This window comes from Chamaea fasciata, unplaced genomic scaffold (assembly GCF_029207755.1).
Source record: "Chamaea fasciata isolate MVZ Bird 193981 ecotype frontalis unplaced genomic scaffold, bChaFas1.0.hap1 SCAF_5, whole genome shotgun sequence".
NCBI classification, from domain to species: Eukaryota; Metazoa; Chordata; class Aves; order Passeriformes; family Sylviidae; genus Chamaea; species Chamaea fasciata.
The window spans coordinates 41,713,819-41,741,758 of NW_027094090.1; the positions used below are offsets into that span (position 1 = coordinate 41,713,819).

The window sequence follows — 27,940 nt, forward strand, 5'->3', positions numbered from 1 at the left end:
TATTCAGCTATCTGCAAATTTGTCAGGGGGAGTTCTCCATATCATGAAGGAACAGAAAATGTAAAAGCTGAGATCTGTTAAGATGCCTCTCTAAGAGAACTGCTGCTCTTGAGGTACCTGGGTTTGTTACTGACATTGGTAGTCAAGCAGTAGGCTTGCTTGGTGTGAGGCAATTTGAACAAGGAGAGTAAATTGGTCCATTAGGTAATATAGAATCCAAGTAGCGGTCATTTCAGTGAAAGGACCCAGGAGAAAGAACAAAGGATATTTGTTGAGACAGAATAACAGATGCAATTATCTATTTTTACATAATTGTCATGTCAGACTTATAATTTTATACATTCCCTTTTGACAAGAAGTTGCAATGACTAGCCACATTATTTTCTTACAGTGCTCAGAAGTAAACTGCCAGTTTCAGGATAGATCTCCTTGTCACAACTGCCTGGAAAAGCATCACATTACCAACTACAGTACAAATGCATATTACCATAAGATTTTAAATTTTTATGTGCATAAGGTGCAATCCAATTTCTTTTCACAACATAATGGTCATAGATTTAAAACTTTTGGCAATTATAAGCTGGGTTTTTTTTTTTGTTCTGTATAGTCCACAAGATCTCTCTTTCAGAGAAATAACAATAAAAAAGGGTTTAAAGACTTCAAGAGAGGTTTGAGAACCTTTTGTTTTCTATAAAATTCAAAATTTTCAACAAATAAATGTTTGTATATTGCCTGACCAAACTGGTAAAAAATAAATTGCTTTACTTGTTTTGTGATTTCCCCAGATATTCTGTGTCTCTAGTGAAGAGCTGGAAGTGTCTTTTTTTCTGGGGAGTGGCACCAGTTTTGACCCAGTTGATTGTTTGTACTCTGTATCTCCACAGGTGGTCTTGCTTTATTGATTTGGTGTTTGAGAAGTCCAGACACTAATGCTCCTAATGATCAGCCATTCTTTTTGACTTTTAGTGACAAGTATTCTCATGCAGTTAATATCAAACAGAACTTTGTTCTCTACATCCGTTATTTCAAAATTACCATTTTTGAACTCCCCTAGTCTCAAGTAAGTTGTACATTGTCTTCCTTTTTTACTGCCTACAATCTTTTCGCCTACTTCCAGGGCCCCATGATGTAAAATGTCATTTTGCCGATCTTCAGTTCCAGTGACAACTTTAATTTTACTGATTTTAATGGGCTTTTCAAATACAATCCCATAGAAGTCTCCAGTAGAAGGAGCTTTGCCCCAGAAGTACTCATCAATGCTACTGTAAGCCTTGCTTGCCTCATAGTTTTCAAATACATTCATATTGGTGTGCAAGTTTGCAGGTGGGTTGTCAGGGATATCAAAGGATTCCTCCTCAAAATCATCATCCTTCAACTTGTTTTCAGCTCCTTTGTAAGACGAGTAGTATCCCATGTGCTGGAAGAGAGATGGCTTAAAACGTATCACTTCCTTTTGAGCTAACAGCCCACGAAAGTGGATGAGCAGCCAATCGCAAGGCATTTCTTGGTAAAACATCAATAGAAAATGGGCCAGGCGTGGTAGGTCATGAGAATGGTAAAGCTTTCCAATGTAGCCCAGCTTGGAGAATTCCAATGTCACCCAGTAGGATCCTTCTCGTGAGGTAATTACCTTCTTAACAGCAGTCAAAAAATTCTTTGAGCAGCGAACATCATCTTCCAGCATCACATAATAGTCAGAAAGATTAGCACAAAAGTTTAGAAGGAAAGCATAATCTACATTTTGTTTTGATCGAAACTTCACACGGTCCTCAGGGTCATTGTAATTTCTCTTAAGCCCATCCAGTACAGGATAGTAATCCTCAGGGACATGAATAACTATTAATCTGCCCGCAATTATATGATGTGCAAATTTCTGTGAAATATCCTGGACCATCCCTTCACACCAGGCTGAGTCAAAATCTGCCAGCTGTACTACCACGGCAATTTCTTTGAGTTCCTCATAGCTTGACTGCTCAAATATGGACTTGATGGTCTCAAGCAAGTAGTTTCCCTTTTTCCGTTTTACAGAGGATAGTCCAATTGTAAGATATCCTGCACAAAAGACAATTCAAACAGAAAATGAGTACCTGATATTGGAAGCAATTTCATCACAAAGATATTCTCCAGAGCTGTGTTTATATCAAATAAACCTCGTGAATGGTGAAGACTGAGAAATTTGGTATGTGAACTTATTAAGCTGCACACAATAAAGGACCTTTATTGCCTTTTCATTAAGAAATATGATATTGCAAGCAAATAGACACATGGAGACTATTGTGCTAAACATTCACTTGTTTGCTGCGAGGAGTAGCGCGCTGGGGACAAATGCCAAAGCAGTATGAACATTTATGCCTTGTAGACAAAACCACATATACAGTGGTAAGGCTTTAAATCTGCTAAAAGAAAGGGGATTATGAGGGGATTATTCACACCATATTTTGAAAGCAAGGAACTACCAAAGGCAGCACTTTTATTATTTTAAGCCCTCTAAAAGTCTAGTTACATCTATGCATAACTTTACAGTTTTATAAACTCTGCATGGAAAATGATTTCTGAGTGTGCTCATTTTTAGGTGAATTTGTCTAGTTTTTCCTTGCTAGTTGCTTTTCTTCTAACCCTCTGTCAGGACTCATTAAGCATTTCACAGGGAACACCCTCTTGGAAGATGCAATTTAGACATTATTTTAAAGTAGATGAGAACTTCTCTCTTTGCTTGTACAAATAATTTTTAATGCTGTTACATTCTTTCTAGACAGAGATATATCTTATAAAACAAGAAATTTAATCTCTTCTGTTTGGTAGTCATTGCCATTGCATTTTTACCAGCATTCCAAATCAGGATTTTTTTCAAATATTTGCTAATATATCTCTATATTTCTAACTTCTGATGTAAAAAATGTGAAGACTTTGTAATTGAAAGGGTATACTTAAGTTGAACCTACCCCAACTTGTAAAAGACTGATCTGATAGTGATTCAGGGTTTCCCTCAAGGTCAAGTCTGCTCAAAATGAAGTTGTACAGTGAAGTACAACCCCCAGAAGTCATTTACACTTCCTACAGAGCCCCAAATTTTTCAAATCTAATTTGAACAAACTTTATAGCTTTCTACAACTCACATATTATTTTATTTTACCTTCTGGGCTTGGACTTCAGAGCCATGTTTATGTATGTGAAATGGTTGATTTGGAACCCGAAGCACACCTGCCTAAAGTTTAGGTATGGTCGTATTTCACTTTTAGAGGAAAGTCTTGAACCATCTCTGAAATAAGAATAACTAAATAGTCCATCTGCAGATGCCTGTGAGCAGAATCCTCTTTTACTGTCCTGATAATACCACAATTCAGCTCCCTTTTTAGCACAGCTAAAGGAGCAAGGAGGTGCATTTGCAGCTGCTGGGCCAGCAGAATAGTGGACCTGAGGGGTGTATCTCTGTGATGCCAAGCATGCTTAAGGTTGGATTCACTGGTTATACAGAGATTGACAGTGTGGTCTCAGAGGGTGGTTGCACAACACCACCAGCACGTGCCTTGCTTCTGCTTTCCAAATCATCTTCCTCTTGCCTGGGAAGAGATCCGTGGAATTACGCTCACACAGACCATCCAGAGGCTGCCTGCAGGGTATCTACAAGTCAGGCAGTTGGTCAGAAGGTAATCAGGCTTTGGGGCAATCACTGCTGGGTTGGGACTAGCAGCCATTCAAGAATGGCCTGTGATAGATGTCCCACTAACTCTCTTGAGATTGTCACTGCTTAACTCAGCCCCTCTTGCACAGAAATACCACAGGGACTACATGGATTTCACACCCTTTTGAATCACCTCATTTTGCAACATTCACATTGCAGTTACTTACTTTTCCTGGGCAAAGGTGTGCCAGCTAGGTAGCGATAGGAAATGTTTATAGATCCTGAGAAATTAGACAAATCTTTAAAACTGTGAACATAACGCTCTGGGTTGAGCTGATGCGTGGCTGTTTCTCTGATTAATTCCTTGTCCCCTTCCTATTAGGAGGAAAACAAAAATAACAAAAAAGGGAGAGAGAAACACATTTGTGAATGCCAGCTAGAGAGGAAACATGGACAGGTAGGTTTCCAAGAGTAACATTTTTCAGTTTCAGCTTTCATGATAGCATGTAGATGTCACCTCATTTAAAACAAAAACAAACAAACAAAAGCCCCCCAAACCAGTGAGCATTACTGAATATCATACATTTTGGCTACAGAAAATCTATCATAAATCTTCAGATTACAGTAAAAGGAAAAGAAAAAAAAAGAGCACTTTGCACAAAACTCTGGAAAAGTAGCAAACATTAAATTATTGGCCCAAAAATGCTATGGTATTCAAAAGACGGAAAAGAAAACATCACTCAGCAACAGATAATTTTCGCAGAATTAGAAACAGGGAAGATTTTCAAAAAATATTTTCAGTGATTAAAAAATCTACCAAAACTGCTGGAAAGGAAAGACAAATCTAGATCCTGACATGTGGCTCGTTTTGACATTTTTCTGAGAAGCTTCAACTCAGGCTTGTGACAAGAAGAAATGCATGTGATCATGCAGACAGTAAAAGCTTCTCTGAATCTGGAGAACACATTTTGATGGCATAGTCAAAAGATTTATTTATCCCCATGCCTCCTCTTCCTGCCTCCTTCAGTCCTTTCTTCCAAGAGGCTTCCCCAGTCATAGTAAAGGTACAGAAAGGAAAGAGTGGCTTCAGTAGTGCCCTATCTATAAGGCCACTTGGGCCTCAGGGAAAATCTGTTCCTTAGTCCTTAAGAAAAGGGAAATACCTGATAGGTCATGCAGACTGAATTTAAAAGTAGGAATGCTTATTTAATTTATCTGGTTTGATTTTAGTCTGATGACAGACACATGTATGAGTGAGTTCATTTCTTCTGATACATGTCGTATGTTAATGCACTAAAACTTCTGATCTGTCATTAAATGGGAGCACTGCAGTAACGATACTGCTGCTAACAAGAACAACCAGAGAAACAGTAAAGAGAGCTCATATTTAATGGCATAAATAATAAAAAATGTGTCAAAGGTATATTTTATAGCACAAAGAAATATTTCTGTAATCTGATCTTAGATTCATTTATAGTTCATTGTTTTTCTTGCATAGAAGTAGTAAATAATCCAGTTCTGAGCTTAGTAAAGATCTTTGGCAAACATCCAGGGGCATCTACCTGCACTGTTATGCTCTCTTGATCCTCAGTGTCTCTTGAGTAATTTCTCTCTGCTTGTTATGTGCCACTTTGCATTTGCTTATAAATTATGGGAGGAAGTTTGATGATCAGGTTCAAGATTAAAATGTAACTCAATGATCTAGAAAGAAAATACACCAAAAAAACAGGAGATTTTCCATGAAAAATGTCAGATGGAAAAGAAAAAAAAGGCTGGTTCAAAAACTTTCTTTTTTCAAAACCCTTTTTTTAATATCAAAACATTGTGTCATGGGTTCCAGAATGGAGCACCAAAATTCCTTGTTTTATAAAGTTTTGGAATGGAAACTTATTCTGCTGAGCTTTTGCTACATAAAATATTTAGAAATAGACAATGTCAGAAGAAAATGTTTTGATTTTAACGAGCAAAATATCTAAACTGACCACAAAAATTTTCCTTTTCCCCCTCTTTAATAAATTTTCCTTTTGTGGCTAACATTTCTTTTTAATAGTTGCTATTTCATTCTTTTGTTGAATGATGGGCAAAACTGAAATCTGGATTTTTTCAAAAGATTAAAATCTGTTTCTTTTATCTCTGACTACCATGTAGGGGTCAGTGAAGCTGAGGAACTTGATTAGCTCTCTTTGGTTTTCTTCTTTAGCTTTTTCTAGAATGGTTTTGGCTTTCATCTGTTAACTAACTTCTAACTTCCAGTGTTTGCTGGGAGTTTCATGTGGGTGCCATAGGATGAAGTGCCAGAGTTTTCCACCCTTTATGAAGATACTCTGCTCTGCTAAGGATGCTGTGTCAACAACAATAGTGATATTCTTTGCATAGTGCCTAAAATAGTGATTAATATTCATAGGAGAGTGCAGAACACATGCTTCACTTACAATCCACTTACAACTCTGAAGAGGTATAAGACCCCCTTGTGTATATTGTGATATCTGGTATATTTCAGCTTAGTATGTGTTCAAAATGTTTGATCAAATATAGTTCATATGCTGCAGATGAAGCACCTTAAACTGCTTTTCTAATACACATGTATCAGCACTGCACAGCTGCATACCCTCTACCCAATATACTTCAGCTATTTTGACACAAGCCCTTACTTTCCATTTCTGCAGCAAATGCCCTGCAGAAAACAGTGAAGGGATTCTCTGGACATGTGAGACCCTCTGAAAAAAAACAGAAAGTTTCTCTTCTCCCTTCTTAAGATTTACCAAAATGAATGGAATTTTAATACTCTTTGAAAAAGACCACTTGTCTTATATCTGGTGTCAGAGACCCCAACACCACAAGCCCTTGCACAGCCTGCTGCCTGAGACTGGCAGGAGGAACTCCGGGTCTCTTGTCTTCGTTCTATCCAGCTACCTTTAGAAGATAGTCCAGCAGGAGACTGGCTGCAATTCAGAGAGCCTTTGGGGCTCTGAGGACTTTCAGATTTTCATTCCCTGAGGGAAACTGGTTAGCCTGCTGTCCTCAAAAGCTTTCCCTAAGTATATTTCTCTTCACCACAAACACTGAAATTGCTCATCTTTCACCTCAGCAGAGAAAACACACCAGACATGGTATATTTGAAGCTGTCAGACAGGGTCAGAAAATTGGAGAATAAAACTAAATAAATAAGCTGAAAAGTCAACATCCTAACACACTTAAAAAACACTTGATGGACCATAAAGGTATCGAGAGACCTGGAAGAACTCTCAGAAAACTCGGCAACAGACTTGGCTGAGAGCTATATGAATGCAAAAATGCCAGAACTGTGAAGAGAGAAGCAACGAAAGAGAGTGAATTTATAAAAGGGGGGTGGCGGGGGGGGGGGGGGGGGGGGGGCGTGCACAGAGCAAATTAAAAATAAGACATGGAGCCATCTGGGGAGCTGGCAAATAGGACAGGAAAAATTTCAAAAACAAGCCAAGAGGAACACCATTAGTAGTGATAATAAAAGCACTTTCAGAAACATCTGGGGGACTTCGAAGCAATTAGTGAACAGAGAAGAAACATAAGGGAAAATGCAACTAGTAAAAAAAAAGCCAGGTCAAATTTAATCATAACCAAGAAATGCTAAATAAATAACAAAGTACAAAACCTTATTGTTAGACAAAGAAATATGTCTGTAATGGAGTAACATTCTACAAGCATGGGCTACCTTTTCACTGGCTTAAAAAAGTACTAGCATAATATTAATGTCAATATTTACAGTATTGGGATAGGTAATTTTATAACGATAATATTTTTAATTAAAGTAATTGGGACTGTATATATGGTTCTGATAAATAATGTAAGGATTATACTACTTGTGTATTACATTTTTTGACACACTATTATATTTCTTTTCAGATACAAATGAGATCAGAATTCACTGTTCAAAATATTGGAAAATCCATACACTTCCTGTTCAATTCAAGATAAAGGCAGCACTATTTAGTCATATCACAAAAAAACAAATTCAGTTTAGTCATTTTACTATTTGAAAAATCCAGTTTTTCAACCACTATGTTCTTTTACTGGGCCCAGTCCAGTCTCCAAAGAAGAGAATGAATGGAAATTCAATCCATTAATCAAGGCTCCAGGGCTCACTTGGCATTCAGCACTGAAACAGCCCTAGGTTACAGATATACCATAGAGTTATGTCATGTTGTCAGTAGCTTATTTGTTGAAATTCCTAACATAAATATTTCCACTATTTTTTCCAAAATCATAAACTTACATTAGGTTTCATTTGTCTAATTTTTAATGCAGTAGCACTGAACCCGTCAGACTAAAATCTGAGTTACAGAAAGTAAGAAAAACACACAAATATACTCATTAAAATGATATTATTTATGCAAGGAGCTTAAAGTAGATGGAATGTGTGTAAATTTTCTTTTATAATTTTATGTCTATAATAGCATTTAATGCAGCATTCAGAGGTGAGATTCGCAGTGCATACTGAAAAAGAAGCTCCCAGCTCACACAAATAGTTCAGATGTAATTTATCCTCAGCAATTTACTGTTTTACTAGGGGGTTTTACTCTTTTTTTGCTCCAGGATCACTTCTTTGCAACTTACCAAAACATAACCATCCTCAATGTACAAGTTCATGAACAGCAAGCAAACAACAAGGATTCCTAAGAACGACACTGCTGATCGTTTCCGCAAGCATCTCATTTTATCAAAATATTTCAAGTTGTGTCTCGTGAAGAACTGCATACAGTGGTGTCACCTATGAATAAAACCACAGTATTACAAGAATGGTCCACCTAATAAGCATGACAACAACTAAACTTACCTTCAGATGTATCAAATCCCTTCAAACATACATAGACAGTACTTTCAGGCTGAATTAATTTCATTTAACCATTGCCATCCTGAGGTTTAATATACAATCTTAACTGTAAACTAAGCTTCCTTTTTTTTGTTGTTTTTTTTTTTTTTTTCCTCTGGGTTTTTTTTTTTGTGTCAGTAAAGAAAATAACACATACCCACTGTCATACCCATTTTAAAGTGGGCTTATGATGTCACTGTGGCAGAAGCATATAAAGTTTGCTGTGGGAAATAGAAAAAGCAGAAAACTCTCATAGCAGTGTGGATGTAGGCCTAAAGTTAAAAGAGATACAAGACGAGGGCATAGAACAATGAGATTGTGTTTTTGTGCTGTGTAGAGTTAGGCTTTAGCAAGTAGAAAATACGTTAAGCAAGATAATAGAAAAGTTTAATAACGAAGCTCTGTGCTTTGTTTATAGAAGAGTATTAATGTTCTTGAGTAATAAGAAATATGAAACAAGCACCTACTGTTAGATATAAGGTATATATGTAATTTTAATGATTGATTAATGCAGGTGCCTTGTAAGCTCTTAACAATTTGCTATTGGTTAGAAAGCTTTTAAAATGCCTTGTAACACAGAGAATTCTGGCTGCTGTTGGCAAGACGTGAGCTATTGTCATTTTTCACGTCTCAACCTGTACTGAGGCTGATGTCACAACAAAGCTCAAGGAACGTCTCCTGTCAGTCCTGTCCCGTTATTTGGAAAACCAGATTCCACAGTTTGCTCTGCTTAACTGTCAGATCCCGACTTGGTGGCTAGAGATGGTGCTGTGCATTTTTCCCCCATGTACCTGTGTCTCCTCCCAACAACAGGCCAGGTCAACAGGTGAGGAGGAAATTATTGCATGACTCAGTGTTGTTACCAATAGAAGAATTCTGTACACCAGAGCTTCCAGGAACAAATAAGGTAACTTCTCTGACATGAAAAAGCACTAGCAAGACTGAATGACAGCCCTTAGCCTTGGGCCTGTGTACTAGGATGGAAAAACTCTCAGTGGAGGTATTATTTCCATCTTCAGAAGAAAGGTGGGTGTCTGCCTTGGACCAGACACATTTAAGCAGAGTATTGTGAAATCCGTACCAACTCGATTAGATAAATCAAAGTGGCACAGAGATCATGAAGCCCCTCAGTATTTCTGTTCAAGATCAAGAAAGAGGACTGTCTAGTCATATCACAATGTTGCATATTCATTTCAGTCATTTTACTCTGTAAAACTAGATTAATGCTGTTCTTGTCCACCAAATTGTAAGCACTAACCTGTGTAGAACTGTATCTGTTTGAACAAGATTTGGCCCTAAACTAAAGATCTCACTGCCCAAAATCTGAGGGACTATTAGAAAAACAGCAGACTATACACTTATTATTTATGTACTATGCTCTTACTCATTTTTTGACTATTTTCCACAGATATTTATGAATTTTCAATCAAATTTAATATATAGAAGTTATATACAAATGAAGACTTTAAAGCTAGCCTGTGTGAAGTAATAAAAAACATTACACATACAATGGTGAAACCCTCCACTTAAATACCTTCATTTTGGAAAGTGTTGAACATCTACACTGATACGAAATAGGCCATATTAGGAGTTCCATAAATGATTTGTCATGTCATATAGAAAATTTTCTGTCCTAATAACAAAAAACCTACCAAGCACAAAACCCAATGTATATTTGTTTTGCCAAACTGAATAAACACATTTAACAGTATAAAATATGAGTCCATTAGACTCTAGAGAACCAGGAGGTAAATATATCAAACATTAGTAATGCAATTAGTAATTGCCAGGAATCTATAGATTCAAAATGAACTGCAATAAATGGAGGCTGGTTGCTCACAGAATGTTTTTATATTCATTATGTTGAGAATAAAACCAATTTACAGGCTGCATGAAGAAAAAAAGCAATCAGTAGCAATATGTATTTCTATCTGTCTTTGTTTAGGGTGGGCTGAATTACAGAAACCTAATTATTCTGAAGCTTAAAACCCCAGTGCAGATATCTTTTTAAGTTACATCAAGGATTTTCTTTTTTCTTAATATCTAAGGACATTGAAAATAAACCTCAGGAAGGAGGTGTTAAGGACATGAATCTCTAAACACTAGGCCTCCCTATGCCCCTGCAACTCCCTGTGACACATAGTGGTTGCTAGCTGTTTGTGGATTCCAGCAGGCTGTTGTGGAAATGAAAGGTTGCCCCTGTTTTAGAAAAGACTGTTTTACACATACAGTTTGGGTTTCATTTTTATTTTTATTTTTATTTTTTTATTTTTATTTTTATTTTTATTTTTATTTTATTTTTTTTTTTAATTTCCTATTTGCCTGCCCCCTCCCTTCTTCTTCTCACAGTACAATTCATGATTTCCAAACTATTACATTCTTTTAAAAAAACAATTGGGGGATCACTGGATGGATTAAATACTGACACTTCTCATATTAGTGGCATTAACTACCCTGAGAATTGAAAATGCAGTTAGTCTGGGTTAGAGTGCTTGCAGTCACTGCCAGCATATGACATTTCCTTAAAAAGAAATAAAACAAACTTGGAAATAAATAAATGGGGTTTTTTTGAGTTGCAAGATGAATGTATGTGACATATTTGCTGGCTGGACTGCAGTGTTACACAGCTCCCCCATCTTCGCTCTGAGCCACCTGTCTGAAGTCCCTGAGGGTGAGGAAGGGTTTTAGAACTATATTTCCTGGTCATACTGTATTAGATCATCTCTATGTTGGATTAGGAATAAACATAGAGGGAATTACATTGGTGAGGCTTGAGGAACATAGGACTGTCATGACTAAAACTGATGAACAGAGAGAGGAGAGCGCAGTACAATCACCACTCAGAGAACACCTGCATTGTGCTGGTTTCACACGAAGCCATTACATCACTGTTTTGCACATGGAAACATCTGAAAATATAACATCGTGCCAGTGGGGGTTTTTTACTCATCAGATCTCTTAGTAGGTCCGCGCCAAGTAAAGGCCCGGAAGGGAGGGGACGCCCCAAGGAGGGCGCGCCCCGATAGATCCCGCCACGGCGGAGGCTCTGACACCGCTGCTGACACCAGGTGGCAGCGCAGGCTCGCCCGTGCCAGCCCCGGCCGGCTCCTCACCGCTGTCCCTCTGCTCCTCACCGCTGTGCCCCAGCCTGCTCCTCACCGCTGTCCCTCTGCTCCTCACCGCTGTGCCCCAACCAGAGTCTGTCTGCCGGTGCTGTTTGACATCCTTACACTGCAAGATTTTAGCTAAGAACGTGCTCAGGGTCATCCATATGTACATGCAGAATTCCTTATATCTTCCTAAAGGTGCCTCTTGCATCTCTGTATCTGGTCTGTTGATTGCATTGTGGAAGACTGCACCACTGAAACTTGTGCAGGGAAAAAAAAAAAAAAAAAAAAGAAAAAAAAAAAAAAAGACAGAAAGAAAAAAGTAAATCTTACCTTTTTTTTTTTTTTTTTTTTTTTTTTTTTTTTTTTTGGAAGGTAATGCCACTCATCTTTTGAAAAAGACTCAGAATTTCCTGCAGTGAGACCTGTCATGTTCTTTAAGACCATTTGTGCAGAATATTGACCATTACTAAAAATCTTTGATATTGAACAAAAGGCTTCATTCAATTCAATTCAGAAGGCACAGCTTTGCTTGAAGATTTTATGCCTTCATTATTCATGCACAATTAAGTAGCTATCAGAATGGTATAAATTCAATTTGTTTCATAAAGCTGGCATTAAGCAGTTAAACAAAATAATTAATAAACATGCATAAATTATAAATCTTCTCCTTTCTAAATGAGATGTATTGCTTTCCTCAGTCTCTAGAGATGGAACTTGTAAGACAGATCTCTATGTACATATATGTGTTGCTATCAGACATACGTGTGCAATTTTACATGGTAATGTGAAATTATAAATCCTTTGACTTTTTAAAACAATACACAATAAAGAAGTGGTGAGCCAAAAAATGCAATGACATACCTTTACAGTATGTAGATACTGTTCTTTACAGGATCTACAAAGGTGTGAAACCTTTGTAAAAGATTAAGAATTGATTCTCACATAACAATGCAAGGTTTTCTGTTGCAACACCCAAAAGAATTTTATCATTTTTTTAAAAAGTAAATCCCAAATGACCACCCAGAAAGAGACTGCTTTTAATAAGTCAAGTCCTTGAAACCAAAAATTGAAATTAAAATATTTAAATATAATTTTAAAATAGTAAAATTTAAAACAAAATTCTATTTGGATTTCAATATGGCTATTCCCAAGAGAAAAAATTTACATAAAGCAAGATTTTTTTTTCCTTCTTTTCCTTTTTCAGAGGAAAAAACTTTTTGCCATCTGTAGAATAATTTCTCTTGGCCACATTCATGCACACTCACTCTGATAAACCATTTCATTTTTGATCCATTCATCATCACATTCTGCTAATACTAGGGATTTGTGTTTTGTCCTGCTTTTAGAGATTATCGTGTATTTTTCTTACATATTTCCTCCATAAGCAGATACATAAAAAAGTCCCTGTGGTGTTACTTTACCCTAAAGGATGCTAAGATGAGTTAAGGATTTAGATTTACCTAAACGGCACAATTCATCTGCTTGTATCTACAGCTGTAGAGGGGTGGGGTAACAAGGTCGTCTTCATATTGTATTCTGGTCTGCTGGAGTGCTGTACCCCAGCAGCTCAAAAAAAGTTGCTTATTTACACTGATAGCTTCTGTGAGAAAAGGCAACTGAATTATTTTAATATTTTCAAATGAGGCTTTTAGCTTTACCTGTCACTGTAGAGTCCATATTTCAGGAGGTGGAGCTAATCCATTGCCACATTTATTATATGAGATAACACAAAAACCCCATGATTGGATTATTAAAACCTTTGTGAACTTTAGTGCAATTCTTGATTTGACTGAGACACTCAGAAGCAGGAACTTTATTCCTCAGTTTTGTGATATACCATTCTATCACTCTGTTACTGAACTGCTTTACTTGCAGTTCTTAATCTTTTTCCAATGTGTTTTTCAGTTTTTCTTTTTGGAGAACTGCACACAATACCTCAAGATTTGCATTCAGTTATCTTTATAAAGTCAAAAAGGAAATACTTTCCCAAAAAAAGAAAAAAACAAAGGAAAAAGCCCAAAACACAACAGATTTTTTCACATGGTTATTATTACATTTTGCATGCACCATGATTTTCTTATACAAGTTAAAAAAAACCCAACAAATTCTAAATTGTGATGCAAGATTGAGCTACAGAGGGTAGTGTACTAGAGAATTGTAATGGATAGGTTGTTCCACGGGGCTCAGATAGACTCCCAGGCAGCTTCACTGTCTGCCTGAGTGAAAGCCTGAATGTACATATAAAATGTTTAAGGCTGACAGACAGTATGTTTGCTGCCACTGGCAGCAGGGAAATAAAAACTAGTTTGAAGGAAAGGAAAGTTTAACTCTGAAGCTAACAAATCCAGAGGAGCTCAGGTTTTAAATAAGCCATAAGTAGATTGTGTAGCTACACATTAAATAAATGGCTTAAAACTTATTATATTGTCTGAAATATGGGTTCTAGATAAAGGGAGTTAAAAAAAAGAGAGATATTAGTATGAAAATTACTCAAAATTGACACTGATAAAAAGATGGGCAAAAGAATTAGGTTTTAGAAAAGAATTTGAAAGGTATAATTATCCTTGATTCACAGAAAGTGAGATATTATTTCAAACATTAATGTAGCATACAAATATATACTGACCCAAACAGTTCTAGAAAAGGGATGAGAATTTGGGAGGAAACAGATTATTCAGCTGAAGCAAGTTACTGAACAATACAGAAAGGCAAAGAGCTTAAATTCAAAGCAGGTGTTGGTGGATGAAGTGTCTTTCCTGGCTGACAGCTTCAGATTGATATTAAATGGACTCAAAAAACTCTGGCTGTAACACTGAGCAAAATGTAATGCATTTCTTCTGGCATGGAGGAGTCAAGTCTAATCAAGGGGAAGATATGACTAGGAAGTGTGAAGTTGCATTGACTTGGTAAAGCACTATCTAATCCATCATTGGATGGATGGCTGTATACCACTGGATATATTTTATCAAGTAAGTTGTAGTGTAAAATGTGGGGTTTAGAAAAATAATATAGACAGTGAGTTAATGGCATGTGGAAAAAGCCTGGAAGATAGGAAAAAAATAACAAAGAAACCTGAAATAACCCTGAATTTCTGCTCCACAGAGACAAAGCAGAGAGTAAAATGAAACAGCAGGGGCACGAGGAGAGAGAAAACAGGTAACTGTGACATCTAGGGAGAGTGAGATTAGAAGCTTTTAGAAATACAGGAGTGGGGTGTAAGTCTGCATCAGAAATACAGGGAGAAACCCTGTCCATTGAAAATAGCACTAGGCATCATTCAGAGGAGAGAATTTTTAGAAAGCTGAGGATAGACATTAAGTTATATATATACCCAGTAGATCTTATCCATTGACTCATCAATTAATGAAAAAAACACATGGACGGACACAAGTATTGATGAATTCAACAGAAGATAAAACTTTAATTAATAGCTGTCACAGAGTACAGATTATGGAATACTGGGATTATGAGAAGCTACAGGCTATCAGATATACTAAATTCCTTGAGTCTATTAGGGACCAGCAAGAATAAACTAGAGGGATATCCTGGTGTGAAGATACCTCAGGTCTCAGTCCATTCACCCAAAGCACAGATTAATTAGCTATATGAGCTAATATCTCAGCATCACTTCCTCAATGTGTTAACTTCTACCTCAATGCCCCACAGCCTTCAAATTATAGAGCTAAGAGCTTGTCAAGTGCCATGGACAGCCGTGTTTTAATAGAATTGCACTGAGACAGAGACAAACATATTTTTGGGATTAAAAAAATGAACAGAATTGTTTTACCAAGGTCGACTAATCTTGATGAAAAAACTTTCATCTGATTCTGATGAAATCAGTCAATGGTTTTCTCATCAGCACACTCTGCAGCCTCACATAATAGAGAGGTTAGTGGCTGTTTCAGCGAACTGCAAAATCACAGAAAGGCTGAGGCTGAAAGGGACCTTTAGAAGTCATCTGTTCCACTCTCCATGTCTGTGTAGCACCGCCTGGAACCAGGTGCCCGCAGATGTGTCCAGACAGCTTTTGAATATGTGCAAGGAGTGAGATACATGCATTCTCTGGGCAGCATGTGCAGATGTTCAGAGGGAACCTTCTGTGTTTCAATATGTGCCCATTAACTCTGTCCTGTCACTGGGCACTGTTGGCTTTGTTTTCTTTGCATTGTCTATTCAGGTATTCATATACAGTGTAAGATTCCCTCTGAGCCTCACCTTCTCCAGACTTAACCTTCCCAGCTGTCTCAATCTTTTCCTACAGCAAAGATGCTCCAGTCCCTTAAACATCCTTGGGGTCCTTCCTTGGACTCTGTTTGGCATGTCCATGTCTCTCTTTTACTGGGGAACCTGAAACTGGGTCCAACACTCTAGGCAGGGGCCTCACCAGTGCCAAGTACAGCACAGCCCTTGTCCTGCTCGCAGTGCTTTGTCTAAGAAGCCCAGGATACCATTTGCCTTTGTGTGAGTCAGCCCAGGCAGGATGCAGGAACAAACATATAAAATCTCAACAAAATGCACAGAGTACATTTAGTTTTCTTACTCCACCAGCTGAGGGTCCTCAAAACAGCACCCAGGCACACAAGCAGAGCTGCAGGCACTGTAGAGCTTGGTCAATGCTAGAGGGTCACTGAACCTGCTGGTTTTGCCTGTGTAGCAAGGATTTGCACAGGGAAAGTTTACCATTGTGCTTGATCTTTCTTGCAGCAGAGAACAAATCGCCAGAATGTTTGATAGGGTGTCTCTAAGCCTATCACAGGCCTATATTATCTAAACACAGATGTTCTGCTTGTCAAACACACAAGGCTAAACAGCAATTAATATGATATATGTTTTTTTTGACACCCCAGCTGTAAGTCACTTGAGTGTGTGTTTACAATACCCCTTGCCAATCTTCTATTATTTCCCCACAGTCTCTGCTGCAAGGGCACATTACTGGCTCTCCTTCAAATTCATGTCGACTGTGGCTGCCAGGTCCTTTTCTGCTAAGCTGCTTTCCAGCTGGGTGGTCCCCAGGATATATTGGTGTAAGGGGCTGTTATTGGTGCAGGATTTTTAATGTCTTCTTGTTGACACCCAAGGTTTCTCTCAGCCTAATTCTCCAGCCTGTCAAGGTCCCTTTCTACTATAGCACAACTCTGTGGCATATCAGCCACTCCTCCCAGTTTTGTGTCATCTACAATCATTTAGTTATTTGTAAACCTGATGTAGAACAAAACCTCTCAACTAAAAAACCAACGAGCCTCCATGCAGTTGCATATATGTATGACTAATTTCAACCTATCATTTGATGTAACCTTAAGACTACAGGGGGTTCTAGGCACTGAGTTGTGGCAATAATTCTCCATCATCTTCTTGCTTCACAGTATTTGTGGCTTGTGAGAAGGCAGCATTACCAGAGACACACAACCCTGAGAGATTTTATCTGATTATGAATGAGTGATATTTTTTGTGATAAGTATTCACTTCAGAGGAGATACTCTTGGTTTTGGATATAATGGACCTACGTCTAGTATTGAAAGATGTTTTTACCTGGCATCCTTACATATTGTTTCACAGAGTTTACATAATGATATGAATTTGGGGAACACTGCCAAGATCAAAAAGTAAATATTTTTTTTTAATTGGGTGACTTCCAAATATTTTTATTACATTTTTTCTTATTAATTTTTATTTTTAATTTTTTATTAATGGCATGGTTGGGTCCTTTAACATTTACTTAGACTAGGTTTCATTATTTCAGAGGGAAAATTCCATTTAGAAAGTTGGCTAATTTTAAGGGCAACTCTCAAACTCATGAGATTCTACCATATAATTGGATATTTGCACAAAGCCATGTATCTGTGAAGGTCATGGTACCCCTGGGAAATAATGTAAAATAGATTAGAAGATTAAATGCCAGAAAAATTGTTTTCACTGGCCATACTGCTAATTTGTTTCTAAGATAAAAGTTTCATTAAGACTTTCCAATGAGAACCCAGGCACCAGCTTCCTGATCAATAAAATAACTTGTTTTGTAGAGAAGGCTTAGAAAATTATGGATGGGTGTGTGTGACCAACAATTCACTTATTATTTGAAAAAACCCCAAACCACAACAAACTTCAGTAAATTTTAATGAATAACCATATATAAGATGAAACAAATTCTTTACAAAATGCTGTATTTGTTTGTCTTTTCTTTTAATGTTTTGTGTCTTCATCTATTGTCACATCGAAAACATACTTTTTTGATAATTTATTTTCAACAGAAGCAATCCAGTGTGCAGACAAAATACATCTAAAATTTGTCATCTTCTGATTTGATTCTGAAATCAGACTAACTAGCAGAAATCCAATTTATATCTCCAAAACTGTTCATGAGTTCAAAATCTTGATTGCATTAGTTTGGTTTTTAACAAGAAAGAACTAATAGTATTCTTGCTGTTGAGTGGACTGTGTTATTTATGGAATAGTTTGGCCTTGATAAATTACATTAATTGATGTTGACTGTGTAAGGAAGGAAGATGGTTTTGGAGGTACCTAAAATCTGCAATGTTATCCTGTAGTCTAATGCAGTTTGATCATGCAAGCTAAGCAGGATCTGTAGTGGGAGAGGTAAATAGCTCTGTTGCCAGTATCAGCACTTCTTTTGCCTTCTGAGCTAATATTAGAGACCTTGTGAATAAATCCTTCATAGAAGGGGGGCAGACCAGGTGCACTAGCAGCTTCCAATTGCGATGATGATGAATTCAACTTTAATCATCAGATTTCCCACAGACTTCATAAAAGTATCTCTAGGCAGAGTGAAAAGAGACCTTGGATGAAAATCTTCATGCCAAGATAGCAGGCATTTCAGATCCATGAAGCTGAGTAGCATGGGATCTCTGCAAGCACACCAACTTATATAAAGCTGCTTTCAGTGAGCACGGCCATGCTACCCTTTATCTCTGTGACCTGTCAAGTAAAACTAGTTCTGTTTGAGAAGGTAACATCTTTCCAAATCCTTTGCCTGTGGAAATCTGCTATTCAGTGAGCAGCTGAAGCCTGATTTCATTGAACTGATGCACTGTTATTCAAAGGGATAGTGGAGAAGGAGAAGGTGTTACTACCTCTGTCTTGCAGCAGATTAGTTTCCCATTTTTCTGAGAGAAATGTTTAATTCATTTTACGTCTAGCTTCAATTTATGTTTTAGTAGCATTATGTTTGGTGGTATCTGTAAGGTTGTGCCAGGGATAATTTTGTAACCTAAGCAAAAACTTTCCCCCTTGTCTTTCTTGGAAACAAAACCGAAGAAAAAACATCAACAAAATAGCAGGATGATATAGTCAACATGTCAGGTGTGCCGAATAGGCTTTTTTTATGCTTACCTCCTGTCAAACCTGATTATCAATAAAGGCTTAAACTACTTTTTCCACTATTCTAAATTCCAGTTATTATAAATAAACTCAAGCCATGACAATAAAATACTATTAGTTATCAAGATTTCTAATACTAAAATTATTTTTGAATTCCTTATTTTTCCAAATACATTGTTAAATAATTAAAGTAGATTAGTAGAAGAGGATGAATAAATCCTTAATAAATGTATTTGATTTTTTTTTCTTGAATGTTTTAATGTAAACTTCCAATCCACTTTTCCTCTGAAGCTATTAAATAATGTTTCACATTAGTGACTTTCATGTGTCTTAAACCATATCAATATATAAAAATATGATTAATAAATAAACCAGTTATTTCAATTAAATTCCATACATGGACAGGAAGGAATTTCTCACTATATGGTCAAAAAAAAAGCTCAATAAATGTAAATGTGCACATTCAACATCTCTTTTTTCTCATTTTTACAATGCCAGCAGGTACAGTGTAGTTTGGAAAGAAAAGAGAATTATAGAGTTTGGGGAAAAGAAAGTACTATAAAAGAGTTACTCACTAAAAAAATTATATTTTTTGCAAGTAAAGTTCAAACAAGACCAACTGATAAGTTAAACTTTTATTTGGAATTATGTACTAGGAGCAAAGTGTAGCATTTTTATTGAGAAGGAAAGCAACCAGAATATCTGCAATATCTTAAATAAAGTAAAAATAAAAATAACAGAAATAAAATCTCCATGGCAAGTTAAAAAAAATAATATCCTTTTTATTCTATATTTTACATCGCTTCCTAGCTTTGCCCCTTGTAGGTAAACTAACTCTCTTATTTTTAAATAGCTCCGGAAATGCAGAAATAAGTTTAATGATGGGTCTTATGATGTGTTCTACTTTGCTCATACTGGTTCCTTTAAAACACCAACCTTGCAATGGCCTTCTGTAGAGTCTTTTGTAGAGGCTTCTCACCACCAGTGATATTACAGTAAGCTCAGGGAAAACAAAAGTCTAACTCGGCGTTGGCAAGAAACACTGTTGTAAATGCTCATAAAATCTCAGTACTTTATGATTTTCTAATGAATTACAACGTAAATAGATTTATGGAGCCTCAAGGACAAGAGACATGCCATCTTTACAAATAAAGCTTTCAGGAGTGACTACAACAGAAGAACACATAATAACTTTTTTGACAGGTGCGCAAAGTTCCCGAGGTGATACTTTCAGGCCACTGCTCCACTGCTGATTGCTGGGCGATACGTCTATTAGATGTATGCACCACTGTTTGAGAATTCATTGGAGATGTGCTTCATTGTCTTCTTAAAATGACATTTGCTTGGCCAAACAGAGACACCTGAGCTAGTCACACTTAGTCTCCATTTATAGCCAATGAAGAAAAGTATATCTAAACGGTGATTCATCTCACTAAAAGACTATTTTCTAAAATACATCAGATGAATTGTGCCCCCAAAATGCCCATTTCTCTTCACTGGCTAGAAAAACAGCCTGAGATGTCATACTCAGTTATAGATACACAAAGGGAGGAATTCCTTTCACCTTCCCTTAGTAATTTATTTTTACTTCCTTTTTAAGGACAACGTATAATAAATATGCCACTGTCTCTATCTCCAAAACATGGAACTACAGCACACACCTACAGCTATCCTCAGAAATGTCTTCATTCTACAAGTACACAAGGTCACATCCTCTATCATCTCCATCTATGGCGCTATAGCTGGCACGCCTTGTCTGCAGTAGACTGCTACAAGTTTCCCTCCATTAAAAAGCTCGAGTGTGGTTGTCTATCCCAAGATAGTTCTCTTTGTGTATTTCACAAACCAGTTCCCTGACTCCAGGTATCAGACCCTGCAGCTTCTCCCCCTGGCTTTACCCAGGACATGAATTTGCTGCTTCTAGAGTTTCCATTCACCACATCCATCACAGTACAGCCCACAGCAGACAATTACCTGTATGCCAAACAGTAGGTACCTAATAGCTTTACTGCAGGATATACAAAAGTTGAAAGAGCCACAGTGAACTCTTGCCCTTAAGTTGTGTTCATGGGGGAACTTATTTTAGCTGGAATAAGTTTTCTGTATGGCAGGACAGTAAGTCAGAGAGCTGTTTCATATTTACACATTATGGGGTATTCAACCCATATACTGAGTCTGGCTGACATGGAGTTCCTTTTCCCACAGCAGCCCTCACAGTGCTGTTCTTTGCATTGGTAGCTAGATAGGTGCTGATAACGCACCTGTGTTTTTTGGCTACTGCTAAGCAGCACTGGCACAGCACCAGTGCTATTTCTCAACATTCGGTAGGCTGGGGGTGGCCAAAATCCTGGGAAGGGACATAACCAGGCCAGCTGACCCAAACTGATCAAAGGGATGTTCTGTACCATATGATGTCAGCCCAGATATAAAAGGTAAGGAAAGGAGGAGGAAGGGGAGCATTCATTATTTGCAATTGTTTGCCTTCTGGAACAATTGCTATCCATGCTGAAGCCCTGCTTTCTGCCTGCAAGCTGTGTGAGAATACACGTTTTACTGGAAGCTCCAGAGACCATGAACATATCTTCATCAACTGCAGGCGCAATGTCCTTGGAAAAGAAACTATTCATAGTATTGCTGATGATCAATATTTTTCAACTGCAAATATTTAGCAACTAAGTTTTATGACAGGCTGTTCTGTGCGTGGGTTAGGGAAGTGGGACTAAACATATCTGCAAATGCAGCCAAGCAAGCACAGAGTGACTTGCTGATTTGTGTATTGGAAATATGTGACTCAGACACATAACTGTAGTAAATTAGAGGAAAATGACTGAATTGTCTGCAAGTGGAAAATCAGGCAGATACTTGACTTCTTTTGTTTTAAGTTTACAGTTATTAATTTTATATGAATCCTTAATGCAAACAAATAATAAGCACAGGAAGAATAATGAAGGGGAAAAGCCAAAAATTCTGGCTTTCTTAGTTGTTAATCTTTGATTGAAGTAAATATGGTAGGAAGAGTGGCTTATGTACTAGGACATTTTCAGAATTCTTTCCTTGCAAAATTTCTGCATGTTTGTGGTTGGAATATTTTTAATGTTTTACCATGAGTTTTGGAAGTAAACACTTCAAGAAGAGCTGTGAAGTTACATGGAAAATGATGTGATTGCTTCCCACTCTCCTTGGTGACTTCCAGAGCATGAAATCAAAACCCACAATGCATCTATGTTTTTAGGTGCTATCAGCTCTCAGTATGACATAATACCTAATAGTTGCTTGGGATGTATGCAGTATTTTTTAAAATTTGGCTTAGGAGGAGAAGAATTTCAATATTATTGAAATTTTTATACCATTGAATGATTGAACTCTGATGACCATTAAGATTCTAACATGAAACTAACATTTTCTGCATCACTTTCTAATGCATCTGGACTGTAGGTATCAGCCTAGGCTTTTAATGTTCTTTTGACCCCTGACTGTATAACATTAACATGATATAACATCAACATGATATAACTTTGTAACATCAGTAGGTGAAATAACATCCTTCTGTGATTCCACTTTGTCAACACATTATTTTAACTTTATACTTGAAAAGTTGGTTTGTTGCCTAAAAGAAGGGTATTCTAGCAAGTCTGTCTGCAGTAAAGAGCCTAGTTATTTTTTTAGATTATCTACAGAAACAAAGATGATTAGAAATAAATTGCATATTATATGTTACCTGCATTTTTGTGTTTTTTATTTTGCATGAATATTTCATGTTCTGTAGCTCAGTAAATACACAGTGATTTTCTGTTGCTTGTTGTTTCTGTTAAACTACATGACAATGCAGTTTGTGTTTCTATACTGGCTTAGAGTGTGCAATGACTTATAAAGAAGTGCAAAAATATAAAATGTTTCAATATTTAGATCATAGAACAACTTGGGTTGGAGGGGTCCTTCAAGATCATCTAGTCTCAAGCCCCCATGGGGGCATGCCATGGGAAGGCACACCTTTCACTAGACCAGGCTACTCAGAGCACCATCCAACCTAGCCTTAAACATTTCCAGGGATGGGACATCTGCAGCTTCTCTGGCAACTTGTTCCAGTGCCTGACCATCTTCATAGTAAAAAATTTCTTCCTAATATCTTATCTAAACATGCCCTATTTGAGTTGGAATCCATTTCCCCTAGTCCTGTCACTACATGCTTTCTCTTTAGAACATTACTTTTAGGCTTTTCTAAGTTTATGTAAGTTAAAAATATGGAAACACACATACATGAGGTAATGATTAATTAATTCAGAAAAAATATTGATAAAACATCAACCAGCAGATCACTTAGGCTGACTATTTGGCAATTACCCTTAGTCAAGTTGAAATACATTTTCCTTAAGTGGATAAGATAAGAGAGAAAAATAAAATAAATTGCTCTTTGCTGGAGAAAATGATATTTTTCAAAGAGCTTGCACTTTTTAAAATTACTTAATTAAACAGATAATTCTTTCAGAGATTTTTACCTGACCTCCCTATACTTTCAAATCTGTATATGTTGGCTTGTAAGCCTCCTATATGTACTGCAATTTATTTATGAATGACTTTGTATTTTTATAGACTACAGTGACAAAAATTGTTACCTAAGAAATGCTTAAGAATTTGAAACATTGTGGAGAATGAAGAGAAAATCTGCAGGTGATATGTGAGCTCATTTTTCAGTTTGATGAAGTTCTATTGCATACAAAAGTAATAATTGTGTCTCCCTTTACAAAAAGAATTCTACATTCCTAAAATGAATAACCATTCATTTTGAATGAAAAGCAGAACTTCTTTATTAGTGTATATGATTTTAACCAAGAAAAATGGCTCATGGGAGTTATTTTTCTATCATACTAGAACTGATATTTTAATTCAGAATTATTAGAATTAAAATAAGCTTTACCCTTCTCTGTAATCTTACAATGTAGCTCAAAATTTTGATAGCTGTGAATCAGGGACTTGATCTTAGTATTTCAAAGGCAAGATCTAGACTGTAAAGTAAATGATAAGAAATAAAGGGAGAAAAAAAACATGAAATAGATTTAAGATGTAGAGAAGCAGAAAATGTGCTTTGATTAACTGAAAGGTTAATTACTGAAAGACTTCCTCCACATAGCACACTGTTAATTAGAAAATCTGAGCAATGTATGATTTAATTTAACACTATGCAAAAGGCCAACATGACATAGTAAACTGCTTGATTCTTTTTGTGCTTGTGAAACATATAACTTGGTGCTTCATTCTACTCTAGACTAAAAGAAAGCTGCTTTTCCTTTTTTCTTTATTTTTAATAGATGAAAGACAAGGTTAAAAAAAAGAGACTTTGGTTGAGATGACATCAATTTTATACCATGGATTCATGTTCTCACCCACCACTGTCAACTTTGCTCTCTGGTCTGCTAAGCACATTGGGCACAGGACAGAACTGTTCTATACAACAGGGTTTCTGGTCACCTCAAGAGGAATTTTATGGTGTCTTCTGGAGACCAGCAAGTCTTGAAACTTACATTTCTTTCCTAGCATATTGAGAAAAGCATTCTCAAAAGAATGGAAAGTATAGTGCTAAAAGTGTTCCACAACAATACAACGTCCAGTAGAGTGTCAGACTGTCCTGCTTATGACTCACTAGAAACTCCTCACTCCTTATGACTTTTGGAAATACTCTAAGAAAACCATCAGCATCACACATGAGAGGGTACTCACAAGAAGCAAAATGTATGTGGAGCCCAGAAACCTCACTAAATTTGACATCTCCTGGGTGTACCTCAGGGACAGGATTGTCAAATTCCTGATTTATGAGCAACAGAAATGTACAGAATGGACACAATATTTGATAGTAAACTTGAGGGAGTATGGGACAGAGATCATGAGATTTTAGTCCCTGTTGTTGGGGGATGTATAAATTTAACAGGGAATTTTGATGGGATATTTTTTATAGGATAATCAAAAAGACAGACTGCAATTACCAATGTAGTAGCAGCCTAGACAAGGCATAAAACCAAGAATTAATTATTGTGTCACTGCCTCCCACACTTTGAACTATGAAGGCAGTACCTTGGAGCTGGTTGAGCAGAAACAGCAACAGTTTCAACCATTAGGAAAGAATTCATCCTCTGATTTTAGTCACCCAAGCATTAGTCATATAATCCATGCTGCTCACACAGGTACTCATTATAAAGTAATCAAATGTATGCTAAGATAGCTGTTTCAGAAAGGTGCACTGAATAGGTAAACTCTTTCCATTTATTCCACTTTTTCAAGAGTAAAGTTAGGTAAGATGACCCCTGTCTTTAGACATTGCTGTAGATTTTGAGAAGTCTAGAAATGTAGAGCCATTTTCTCCAAATATGATTTGAAGCAGGTTGATAGAATCCTATCACAGTAGTAAGCAAAAGAAAATGGAAATAACAAATGCATGGCAAGCAGCACGAGCCAAGTAGGAGGAAAAATGCAAAATCTTCCTAGTGCTATACAATTAGTTTTCCAAGGATGTAAAAATCCACATTGTCACAGACTAATAATTAGAGACAGCTTATTGTTCAAGGACTTTTGGCATGACCTGTTCTTGTGTAATTACTTTTATTTTTCATTGCAGAGTCAGGATACCCATCTCCATTAATGCTGCTTTATGGATAATTCATTAACATCTACCCACCACAGGCTAACATTAATTTGAAAAAAATGGCTGCCTCTTCAGCCTTAACTAACTTAACTAACCCATGTTAATAGCAGTTAACTAAAGAAGAAATAAACCAAAAAATACAAGGTAGCACAACAAGGAAGATAAAAGAAAACATCTCTCAACCAAACATAAGGTCCACTCAATCCTCCACCTTTGGCACAGAAGTTTTGATACTATTTAGTTTAATAAAAGCAAGGACCAAAAGCATAGGTTAAGAAAAGTATTGGAAAGGAAGAGGGAAGGATCACTTCCCATTCCTCTTCAATCCCCAAATTAACAGGGTCTAGTCAAAAACTCAAGGTCTCTCAGAAGCTTCTCCTGCTACCCACCATGGCAACTACCTGGTTAAGTATCTTTTCCCTGTAGTGGCACAAGTTTACAAAGGAAGCTCTAATTTTCTTTCTCCATACTTCTATCCTTTCTCTAGCTCCATGTGATCTGCAGGATAGTGTCATAATTGGATAAACAAAAGAAAATAGCATACTGGCAATCAGGTCTGCTTTTGACAATAAAACTACTAAAAATGTATAAAATTCTTAAATAAACTTGGAGCATTGAATTAAAAAATCAGACCCTTTTTCTGGTCTGAAAAACCACATATATTTTAATCTGAACAGACATAATACTTTTTAGAGTGCATCATTTCTGATGGAGTTTAAAAAAGAGAAATAGTTAAGACTGAAAAAGATTTGCCAAAAAGACAAACCTACAGTCACAGACATCTAATTCTCTAAGTTTCCATGATTAATATTTTATGGCACTCACTGATCTGCCCAATCTTAAGGAAAAATGTGGCACAGCTAAAGAATTTATCTGTATCAAACAAGAGGTAAAATGCAAACTACAATACAGATGTCATAGTAAAGTATTGAGTTTGCTCAGTGTTAGCTGAAAAACTGCATGGAGTGCTTTATTTGAGCAGCAGAAACAACATTAGCATACACAAGTATGATGACATATCCATTAAAAGAAAAATATGATGAATGCTATTTTTAAGGTGTTTTTTTTTTTTTAACTCTACCTAAGCACTTCATCTTATACAGTAATTCTATAAAGTAACAACCATTCCCTTTGCCTCAGATTTCTGTGAGAAGTATTTCAAGTTTAGTTTATCAACATTTTTGATTTATCAGGATTAGAAAAAATATAAAAAGAAAATTATTCTTTTTCTACATTCACTGATGAACCTCAATAATGCATCAAGGACCACTGACTGTGGTAAAGACATTTGAGGAGACCATACAGTTCAGATAATTTTGTTAGTGAATCTCTCTGCCTTAGTGAAATGTGAATATGTAAGAACAGAAGGACTGTACTGTGCTCTGTAATAACTTTTTCAGTTATGCTGAGGTGTAGCAAGAAAAACACATTTGCCTACAGCAAAGAGGAAACAATGAATTTACATAGAAATAAATATTAGTCATAATTCAAGTAATGCATGCCAGTTACAAAAGGCTGATCATAAATCATCATTTGATGTGATATATGAGGTTAAAAGACTGGCTGAACAATCCTAGGTTTAGTTCCTTGTTTGTCCTGCCTAGACTGTGCTCTGTGGCTCAGGCCAGAAGGACACAGCTAAGTAATTTACAGGCAGTCCAGAGCAAACATTGGTGCAGTTCCTTATCAGACTAAAATAAGCTGTGAAATGAGAGCCTGGTTTGTGATAGACTTCTCCGTACTGTGTCAACTACATAAGAGAAGCGACCAGCTTCATCAGCATCCCTTTTAATCACAAGATGTTGGTGTGATATTGAGAAGCTGCTGAAAATTGACAAGTCCAAAGACACTAATTCTGCAGGAAGGTTATCCTCATATACAGCCCTTGTGATGGCATATATGAAAGTGAATATTTTATGGAGTCACAGCGTTTCCACTTCCAAAACAGAAGTGCTGGTTGAGGGGCTGGTCAATGAAGTTCATACAGGTAAATTCCTTCATGGAATGGGGCTATAACCAACACTAGAAAACGTCAGCTGTGGCTTTGTCTAGCCAAGGTTTGAAAATCTCCAAGGACATTCCACAGCCTTCTTGGGTACCCTGTTCCAGTGTTGCCCTGACCTTCCAGTAGATTTTTCTTGCCCAGGTATCTAATCTGAAACATTCAGGCTGTAATCTCTGACACTGGTAGAGAATTAAAGCTACAATTATATTACCTGGTATTAAATATGAAAATTAAATATGAAAAAAGTAATAAAAACACTTACAACATTTCATTTGTGTCACCAGATGCAGGAACTGAAAACTTCAGTGCAAAGTCATCTCACAACAGTTCATAAGAAAGACATGAAAACTCTCCTAGTAGAATGCCTTACCATTTGGAGATCCGAGTC

At 36.8% G+C, this 27,940-nt stretch overlaps 1 protein-coding gene across 1 annotated transcript; it reads right to left on the reverse strand.

Annotated features, from left to right (window-relative positions):
• MGAT4C (MGAT4 family member C) lies at nt 1-27,854 on the reverse strand. The gene is made up of 4 exons (XM_066184596.1): nt 27,815-27,854; nt 8,216-8,369; nt 3,850-3,997; nt 1-2,052 (listed from the first exon to the last, which is right to left on the reverse strand). Exons 2-4 carry the CDS (start codon nt 8,354-8,356, stop codon nt 896-898), a joined length of 1,446 nt encoding a protein of 481 aa, XP_066040693.1. The 5' UTR covers nt 8,357-8,369; nt 27,815-27,854; the 3' UTR covers nt 1-895.
• Nucleotides 27,855-27,940: the final 86 nt, after the last annotated feature.

Coding starts and splice junctions, on each gene's coding strand:
- MGAT4C (XM_066184596.1), bottom strand. CDS start 8,356: ATGCAGTTCTTCACGAGACACAACTTGAAATATTTTGATAAAATGAGA. Junction 3,998..8,215: donor TTGAGGATGGTTATGTTTTG/GTAAGTTGCAAA, acceptor TCCTCCTAATAG/GAAGGGGACAAGGAATTAAT. Junction 2,053..3,849: donor CACACCTTTGCCCAGGAAAA/GTAAGTAACTGC, acceptor TCTTTTGTGCAG/GATATCTTACAATTGGACTA.